Genomic DNA, 10,108 nt, shown 5'->3' with positions numbered 1-10,108 from the left:
CAAATATTTAATATAGAAATTTTCAATTTATTGTATGTGTAAGTTATTATACATATATACATTTATACATTTATTTTTTATTTACATTGCTATATTTATATTTTGCATATTTAAATATATATTTCATTGTGTGTGTGTATATATATATATATATATATATGTGTGTGTGTGTGTGTGTGTATACAGATCTAGACATATTTATAATTTTATATTTAATTATATGTGTATTGCCATTAATTTGCTGAATAAGTTATGCCATTTTTTATTTCTATCCTTCTGTTCATTTTTGATGAATTTTAAGCTATTTTTATATTTATGTGTCTGTTGCTGTTAATTTTACTGAATAAATTCTATATATTTTTTTGAACTATGTTTTTATATATTCATTTATGTTAGTTCACATTTTATTTAAATTTGTTTTTATCATTATGTTTATTTATTTTATTAGATTCAGACATGTGGTGAAGAATAAATTCTCTGTAATTCATTATGTCAGCATCACTGTCTGAAAACAAATAAAAAGTATTGTATTGAAAATGTGCTGCTTTTACTGACCATGAATAAAATATCGCGAGAATTCCGTTTAGCTGGTTACAAATAGTCGCTGCAGCTTTAATGCGTTCCTCGTGAGCGCACAGACTCCAGTCACGTGCCTGTCAAACTCTTAAGCCTCGCGCAGCTGTCGTCAACACAACTGAGGAAGTACCGAGAAGCTAACGAGGCTAACGACTAACTAAGTGCTAAAACGGTGTTTGCTAACCAAAGCTACCGAGTTAACTAGCGCTGCGCTGGTCCTTGTTAGCTAAGTAACTGAACGTTAGGTCGGTTTTCGGTTGACGTGGACTGAGTGGGAACAATGTTACAGAGGGAGTAGCCGTTGTTTGGCTAACTTCTGAGCTAGCATGCTAATGATCAGCTGTTGTGGTCGGACACATAGCGGGCTAACGAGCCGAACTGCATAGCTGAGCAGCAGTCGCAGGTACCGGGCTCCAACGGCAGCAGATTTCCGCATCGCCGGTCGGAACACCGAGCAGCTCAGTTGTTTGATGGCGACAGATAAAGGTGTTCCGCCCTGACAGACTCGCCAGCGGTCAGTCAGTCAGTCAGCTGTTTGTCCGACAGGCGTCAACTCCGTGCGGGATTGATCCAGCAGAGAGGTGTATAATTCAATCAACCGTTACTGCTTCAAGATGCATGACGCCTATGAGCCGGTGCCTATTTTGGAAAAGCTTCCTCTCCAGATCGACTGTCTTGCGGCCTGGGGTGAGTTGTTGACACTTTATAGGTCCCTTGTGGTGAAAATTAATGTTTATTGTGTTTTGTATGTGTTAAAGCTTGGTGGAGAATGTGACAACACTACCATTCCCCTAATCCCCCTCCATAGAAACTAAACTCAGTAGTCGTCCAGATAAACATTTATATAACTTCCAGCTGTTTCCAGGTGAGTCAGTAAGAATGAGCAGCTGCCTCCCAGCCAGTCAGGTTTGTTTACTTTCTAGAGCTGCTTCTGCTAACTATTGCTCTGGACCACTAAAATCCTGATTTTTATCACTTCTGACAAATTAACTGTGCAGTGTTAGAGTTTAAAACAATGACTGTGCTTTGATTTGTTAATATTTTCATAGAATTCTGTGCTGCTTCCAAAGCTAGAGAACAATTACATGAAAAAAATTAGTTGCTTTATCTGTTCTGTATTTGTAAAATATGCACCATGTCCATGTTGGACTTTGGGTAATATACAGAAGTTTGCTTATAGTTTTAGTAGAAAGTTGGATTTTTATTTTGGAGTTGCCCTTTTGACTTAAATAATAAGACCTCTTTCTTTCTTAATATTTATGTCGTAATTTCTGGTTTTGCTCCACAGTTTTGCACCTTAATGTATACATTTTTATTTACATTTCATGCCGGGCATCATTATACAGTTACAGAACTAAAATAAATTGGCCATTTTGGTGGAAAATATGGTGTTTATGTTGAACAACTAATTGGTAAAATAGTTGATAGAAAATTCATAGAAAAACAATTGTTAGTGGCAGCCCTACTCTCCTCAGTAAATCCAGTTAATGTTATCATTTTTAAACTAAATATTAAGTAGACACTGAAAGGTGGCCCATTAAGAATACATGATAACCAACAGTCACTTTGGAGCTACTGCTCTACACCACTAAAATCCTAATTTTCTAACTGCAACATTGTCTGGAAAACGCTCCATGCTGTCAATCAAATATACAGAGAGAGTCTTCTTCCTGAAAGGAAGCTACAGACACCGGAACAGCCTATTAAAAACAGAGCAAAAGCCAGGAGTCATACAGTTAATGTTAAAATGAACCATCTTATCAGTATTCTGAGCTGAAAAACTGAAGGACACATTCTGGGTACATGTTGTCATTAATTTGCTGAAAGAAGCACAAAATGGAACCTTTAAGGATCCCACAGCTTCTCTTTCATTCTGTGACATTGAAGTGGTCCCTCTGGGCATTCATCGAACTGCAGTCTCAGATGTCCAGCTCATCTAGAAGTGATCTCACTGACATGAATTATCTTCCTGCAGGCAGGTCACAGCTCAGACGCCGGCTGGAATCGCATGTTTGATAATATAATATGTTTGAATGGACTGATTGCATGGCTTGAGCTGCGTTTGACTCTGAGTTTCTCTTCCCACAGAGGACTGGCTGCTTGTTGGAACAAAGCCAGGGCATCTCCTCCTCTACCGAATAAAGAAGGACCCAGGTAGGAAGAACCAAGGGGACGGGCATTTGCAGAGGTTCAAGCCAGAAAGTTGAAGTAATTTTCGATTATCTTTTGCTTCTAGGCTCCAACCGGTTTGAAGTGACTCTGGAAAAATCCAACAAGAACTTCTCAAAGAAGATTCAGCAGGTAGGTGGCTTTGCAGGAGGAGACTGTGGACTAATGACTGCACAAATCAAACACTCAGAAAGGGGAAGAAGCATTTGAATTCTGCTGGGGGAAGTTACAACTCAAAAGCCTTCAGATTCGTAGACCTACTTCCTGTTTTTGGCTCATTGTTCCTAACAATAGAGTCTCTGATGTGAATTCGTGCTTCTCTTCACTCTAAATTTGGATCTTAACTGCAAATTGTAAATTCCCTTTATTGGAATGAAACTAAATTCTTGTATATTCTCAGCCTAGGTGTGTTCTAGTGTTAATGTCCACATTAATCTCTGCTTGATCTTGAATTCCTCTTTACTGGCCCTCCTTTAATTGTGTTTTTTGTTCCGTCTCCAGCTTTATGTCGTCTCACAGTACAAAATTCTGGTCAGTCTTCTGGGTAAGTTTCCCTCTCATGCATTTTTATGCAATTAAACATAATAAGTGTTGCCTTTCACTTCTCTTTTGAGACATTGATTTTAACCCCTTGACACCTATTGTCACAAATTCGCAACATACCACATTCATTCAGACTGCAGCCAAGATAGCGTATCCATTCCCCCAATCCTGGCTTGTGCACATTCAATATATACCTCGGAACCTTTTGCAAGCACTGGTTTCTCGTACCACCAGTCGGAGTGGGATCTAATTATTATGTATCTGTCATTATTATTATTAGATATCTATTATTATTATTATTATTATATATCTATGTATCTATGTATCTATGTTCTATGTGTAATAGATAAATTAACTATCTCCACTTATTTTAGCATCAGCTGGAAAGCAAAAAAACACAAAAAATGTTTTTTTTTTAAATTGTAAATAAATTCAGACATGAAGAGGCTAAGAGCTCATGCTTTGTAAATACCTTTGAGTGTAAAATCTGCTTATTATTTTCATCATTATCATGAAAGCTGTACAGTAGTCTCTTTGATTGTCTCCTGCAGAGAACAACATCCACGTCCATGACCTCCTCACCTTCCAGCAGATCACAGTGGTGTCCAAAGCCAAAGGGGCCACACTGTTTGCATGTGACCTGCAGGTCAGTTACTGTTCTCTTCTAACTTTAACCCAAATATCACCAGTCATGAATATACATAATAAGAGAGCTCAGTTCAGTGCTACCTCTCATTCCTGCTGCCAAATTTTCCCAGTGGTCACTCAGAATATTGCAAATAAAAAAATCTCCTGCGGCATAGCAAGTAATAAAATAAATTAGTAAAATAAATTGGTAATCTTTGAAGGTTTTATGTCTATTAAATCTCTCTACTATCTAAAAAAAAATGGATTTTATTAGTACATCCATGGTGCCATTTGTATTGTTACTGTAGAGTACTACAGTCACATTTGTGCTGGTTTTGCCTTCTGTTCTAAATCTTTCTACTCAGAACAGTTTTATTGCTTTTACAGTATGACGCACCTGTAAGTTACCACACTATCTTAATGGGGAGTTTTTTTACAGTCACAACTAATATTATTACTGACAGTTTTTCCCAACAATACAGTACAGTTAGAAAATATGGAGACTAGGGATGTCCTCGTCAAGTTTTTTTTTTGTTCTCAACCCAGTTCAAGACATTTAATATTTAGTATCTGCTGATACCGAGTCCCAATCTGATACCATTTTCCTAAAAAATGCACACATCAAGTGCTTTAACGTTATTATATTCAATCCAGTGTACTGTACATGCTTGACAACTGAACAGCTTTGCAGTACATGAAGGAAAACACTGCATTTCTGCATCCAAACTGTTCCTGAATACGAACACGACCGTTCAAAAGTTTGGACCCACCCAGACAGTTTCATGTTTTCCATGAAAAACTCACACTTTTACTCATGTGCAGTCATAATTGCACAATAGTTTTCTAATCATCAATGAGCCTTTCAACACCATTAGCTAACACAATGTAGCATTAGAACACAGGAGTGATGGTTGCTGGAAATGTTCCTCTGTACCTCTATGGAGATATTCCATTAAAAATCAGCCGTTTCCAGCTAGAATAGTCAATTACCACATTAACAATGTCTGGACTGGATTTTCTGATTCATTTAGTGTCATCTTCATTAAGAAAAAAAAAAGGTTTTCTTTCAAAAATAAGGACATTTCTAAGTGATCCCAAACTTGAGAACGGTAGTGTAGGTGGTCACAAACCTTGTTGTAAAGCTCTAGTAGGACACTATCTGAAATATAATTTGAAGAGGGTAGGGTGTATTGTGGCTCCACAAGCTCCTAAAGAAAATGAAAACCTGTATTTTTGTACATTTATGTCACAGAATATTTTGTTGATGAGCTGTGGTACCCAGTTGTGCCACCAGGTGGAGACTTTTACTGTTTAATATTATAGCAACCAGAGGAGAAGGTCACTTTGGCTATGGGCAATTCCATGTTATAGAGAGCATTGTGGGTGTTTAGCTAGCAGTGGGCACCATGACAAAGACTTCTGAGATGCTTAATGGTGTCAGGACAGAGCGTATTTGTTTAAAACAAGTGGGAACCAGCTGAGTTTCTATATCTCAGTGGCAGATTTAAATCGTGTCTATTGACTAAAATGACAATATTAGTAACCGACAGATGTCTGCTGTGCTCAGTTTATGTTTTGAATTATTTGATTATTGATTTGATAATTCTGCCAAATGATTGAGAAAATGACTAAACTTTGCATCCCTAGTTTTCAGCCACACATTCTGCTCTCCCTTTACAACATCAGTGTGACAGCAGACATAAATGAAGGGTAGGATTTAGGTTTGTGCCAGTACCACTTGGTTTAAAAAATGCCTATTTTGACCCTCACTGAGATTTTGGTATCAGATCGGGACATAATTAATAGATACCTGAAGGTTTGTGGCTGGTAGATCATGATATTAAACCTTAGAGAACAAATGGACATCTGGAAACATAATGTTGTTAGAATTTCACATCCTGGTTTTATTACACTTCCTCAGACAGTATAAAAACTGGAATAAATACACTGATCTAACATGTTTCTTTTTCCCATTAAGACTTAAACACTTTTTAATTTACACTCCTACTTCAGCATTTGCACATGTCTCTGGCAAACATAAATATAGCAGTAGGATTTGGGTGATTTGCTCAAGTTAGTTGTTATTTTGTTTTCTTCTTCTGAAATGAACAGAGCCAGTAAATGTTTTGTAGGCAAAGACAGAAATATACAGGTAAATGGTCTGTATTTATATAATGCTTTACTATACCTGTAACGATACCCAAAGCACTTTACATTATACATCACATTCACCCATTCACACACACATTCACACCCTGATGGCGGAAGCTGCCATGCAAGGCGCTAACCACAACCCATCAGGTTCAGCAGTTAGGGGTTCGGTGTCTTGCGCAGGGATGCCTCGACATGAGCTCTCCAGACGAGGATCGAACCGGCAACCCTCCAGTTACAAGACGGCCACTCTACCCTCTGACCCATGCCGCCCCATATACAATACGCCCAGATACAAGATAAACACGATGAGAAGTACAACTGTTATGAGTTCCTAAAGTTTTATGTCCTAGTTATTGTATCCAAGAGGAAAAAAAGACAGTCATAACAATAGTTTTTCATTTCTTTCCCACGTTTCTGTGCGGCACTCACATTTTCCCTAATTTACAGTCATGAATTGTATATTTTGTCTCTTTCGTCTTCAGCAAACCAGCTCGGGGGAGGAGAGGCTGAGAATGTGTGTCGCAGTGAAGAAGAAACTCCAGCTGTATTATTGGAAGGACAGAGAGTTCCATGAACTGCAGGTAAAATTAAACCGTACATGAGGTGTGACTCACTGCAGTGTGATTCACGATCAAAAATAATTTCAAATCCCTTGACACATTTAGTCATATTAATGTTTTCTTTTTGTCTGTCAGGGAGACTTTGGCGCACCAGATATTCCAAAGTCCATGGCCTGGTGTGAGAACTCCATATGTGTCGGTTTCAAACGAGACTATTACCTCATCCGGGTATGCGTTACAGACCAGCACTACACTAACCTTTTTCCTACATTTTAACTTTTTTAGAGAAACTCCTCCCTTGTAGACTTGCAATAAGGCTCTAAAAGTTTTGCAGCGTATTCCTTAGTGGGGAAGAAAGACATAACTTGGATTCACGGCAGTTAAAGTGTATTTCAACAATGACAGGCTTTCAGGGATGTATTGAAACATCGGTAGAAGTCACCGCTGCTGCATTATTCATGTGTCTATTGTTCATCTGTATGCTCGGTTTCTTCTAAACTGTCATGTTTTCTGCTAAAAAATGCAGCATAAGTCTCCTGCATTTCCTCGAGAACCTTGTCAAGCTCGACTCTGTTGTTCCTAAACCGGCTTGAATCTTTTGTTCTTGGCACAACAAACATTTCTCAGGTGCTTTTCGAGTCGGGAGCGAGTGTTTTATGGCAGAAGTTGGAAGGACAATCACCTGAAAATGATCTGTAGAGGCAGACTGTTATGTAATGACTTCCTGTCTACGTTGTTGTCCTTGAGTTTGTGTTTATTTTGGGCTTTTTCCTTTGCACTTCTTCCTGGTACTCCTAGAGCATTATCAGCTAATGTGTGGTAGCCATTGCTAATGCAGTTGGCTTTTCCTTAACCCGTAGATGCATGAGTGGGTCAAAAATGACCCGGTGAGGTCGTTTTCTTGCAATATCTTTATAATGAAAAGTTTTTAGTGTTTCGTTTTCCAGCTGTTCCTCAAAATCATGTTTTTGATATCATTCCATTTTAAATTTTAAGTTACCTCTTATACTTTTAAAGAAATTATAATATTTGTATTACAACCCCAAGCTCTTTATCACTGATAATATCATACAAGAGGTGATGTAGTGTACACACTTGGAGGTGAAAAAATGTCAACAAAATGGTTGTTGACATTCTTCTATTGCTGTTCTGTGTTATATTCTTCTTTTTCAATTATCAGAATGTTCAAAATCTGTTATAAAGTGAAAATGTAAACATATTTCAAACATTAAATAATTCTTGTGTGGACCACAATATAATACAAACAATAATACAAATTATTATTCTTATCCAAAATGACAAAAACGGCATCAAAACACATTGATTCTCATACAGGTCATTTTTGACCCACTTATGGAAGAGTGTAGGGTCAAATCACTGGACTATCTAAGGGTTAATGATGTATTTTTTTGTCTGTGTAAAACATTTTATAACTGACCTGACAGATAATGTTAACCCCGCTTGGATATTTTTAACCCTCTGAACCCCAAGCAGTTTCGGGGTGTTATTTTTTTTTTTTAGCTTGTGCCACATTTTTACTCACTGTTGGCCCCATTTTCACTACGATTTATGTCTTATATGTCCAAAAAAGTTGTGCACCTCTGTGGAAACAACACAACCATGGCTAGAAGTAAAGAGAACTTATTCATGTTTTTGTGCTGTATAACAAAGTTATAACACCATGAATCATAAAAACGAAGAAGTAAGGGTTGAGTTTCTTTGATAAATATAGCTTTTCTCAATATTTTCAAATGCCCACAGGTGTTACCAACACTGGGAAAAAAAGGATTGCTTCACATGGTCTCGATAGTGTATTAAGCGAGGCCTTTTTACATTTTTAGTATCTGTACTAATTAGGTGTTTTTCACAGTACTCTCCGCATCAAATGTAGAAAGATATTTCACCATGCAGAATGTATCTTCTAGCCACTTTTTGGCAACTTACTCTATTGCACAGTTTTGGAGCCTTTTTTTGCATGTATTTTATGCATAAAATTTGTTACAATTTTTCTCTCAATTTCTCTTATCATCTGTTCTCTGCAATCCAAAAGTCGCAATTTTTTTGACACAAGACTGTTGGTCACAGCTGAGTCATTTAAGACTTTTCAGTTGTACGAAAGAGTGCAGAATTTTTAGATTTATATAGAATCTGGTGCAAATGGTTTATTTTTAGCAAATCTTTTTACTTAAGAATGGAGAATGTAGAAGTGATTTTCATGAAATCTCACAATTTTAAGCTTAGATTTGGTTGTTTTTCAGATAGAACTGCAGACAACGCATGATATGTTAGGATTATTTCTGTTTTTACAGTTTCTAATGAAGAGAACATGCCTTTCTAGGGTTATAAAATTCTGAACGTCTTGACTCACATGGTCTCTCTTGTCGTCTAGATGGATGGTCGTGGCTCCATCAAGGAGCTCTTCCCTACTGGGAAACAGTTGGAGCCTCTGGTTGCTCCACTGGCTGATGGGAAGGTGGCTGTTGGGCAGGATGACCTAACTGTGGTGCTCAACGAAGAGGGCGTCTGCACCCAGAAGTGTGCCCTGAACTGGACAGATATCCCCATCGCCATGGGTAAGAAAACACACAAAGACTTCGCTCTGCTTCTACGCTATGGTATCTTTAGCTCTGTGTGTATTTTTAGCTAAATCTTAGCTGCTGTTATGTGTTCGCTCAGATAAAAAAAGCCCACTTCAAGCACTTTCCAAGTCGCTGTTTCTTCTTATGACGCTACAGTTAAGTCGGTATCAATAGGAACTGACAGCAAAGTCAAAAGGACACAGAGATGCTGAGCAACAAGAGACAAAAATCCTCCCTCAGCTCCAGAAAACAGAAGGTGTTTTGTCAAAATGTGTCACCCTCGACTGTTGCTTCTGCCCAGGGAAAAAACAGAATCTGCTCCGTTTCTTTGTTGGGCATAAATTTCACACTTTGTAAACAATAAACAACAAAATCTTCACAAATTTACAGAAACTGAAGGCAGCTGCTTTGGTCATATTTCAGTAACACACACTGTATTTTGTTAGTTTTTGATGTTGTTTGCTATAAATCTGACCGCCTAACATTAACAAACTCGCCCGTCGTAATTACTGCTCTGCACTGCCAGGGGAAAAGAAACCTCAGCAGACCAAAGAGGGAAACACCACAAGAGGAAACGGGTTTTCAGCAGTTTGGCACATCAGGGATGAAGACGGATGTGACAGTTAGCATAAACTTTACCTTCTTCTAGGTTGCATACAGGTTTTTGTTTTGCAGCAACATTTTAAAGCAGAACTGCTCTCTAAAGTATCATATCTGGAATTGTTTCAGCTCAAATTTGTGCATAATCTGAAATTCTTTCTTTTTCAATGCACTTTTAGATGCAGGTTTCTACACCTGTCTTGATGATAATCTGCTTTTAGTTTTGGCTCTAAAAAGTTTTCTGAATGTCTGCTTTTATTTAACTCAGGGAGGTTCAGAAGTGCTTGCCAGGAACAGTAC

The 10,108-nt window shown here is 37.8% G+C and overlaps 1 protein-coding gene across 1 annotated transcript in view; it reads left to right on the top strand.

Annotated features, from left to right (window-relative positions):
- The first annotated feature begins 650 nt into the window (after nt 1–650).
- Nucleotides 651–10,108, top strand: part of vps39 (VPS39 subunit of HOPS complex) — a 45,774-nt gene continuing 36,316 nt past the window's right edge. The window contains exons 1-8 of the mRNA XM_023277760.3: nt 651–1,263; nt 2,665–2,730; nt 2,813–2,877; nt 3,247–3,289; nt 3,840–3,934; nt 6,552–6,650; nt 6,765–6,857; nt 9,019–9,202. Of these exons, the coding sequence (XP_023133528.2) occupies nt 1,191–1,263; nt 2,665–2,730; nt 2,813–2,877; nt 3,247–3,289; nt 3,840–3,934; nt 6,552–6,650; nt 6,765–6,857; nt 9,019–9,202 (718 nt within the window). The 5' untranslated portion in view covers nt 651–1,190. The remainder of the gene's footprint in view (nt 1,264–2,664; nt 2,731–2,812; nt 2,878–3,246; nt 3,290–3,839; nt 3,935–6,551; nt 6,651–6,764; nt 6,858–9,018; nt 9,203–10,108) is intronic.

This window comes from Amphiprion ocellaris, chromosome 20 (assembly GCF_022539595.1).
Source record: "Amphiprion ocellaris isolate individual 3 ecotype Okinawa chromosome 20, ASM2253959v1, whole genome shotgun sequence".
NCBI lineage: Eukaryota > Metazoa > Chordata > Actinopteri > Pomacentridae > Amphiprion > Amphiprion ocellaris.
Note: the sequence above shows the minus strand (reverse complement) of the source record. Positions and strands in the feature narration are given on the sequence as shown.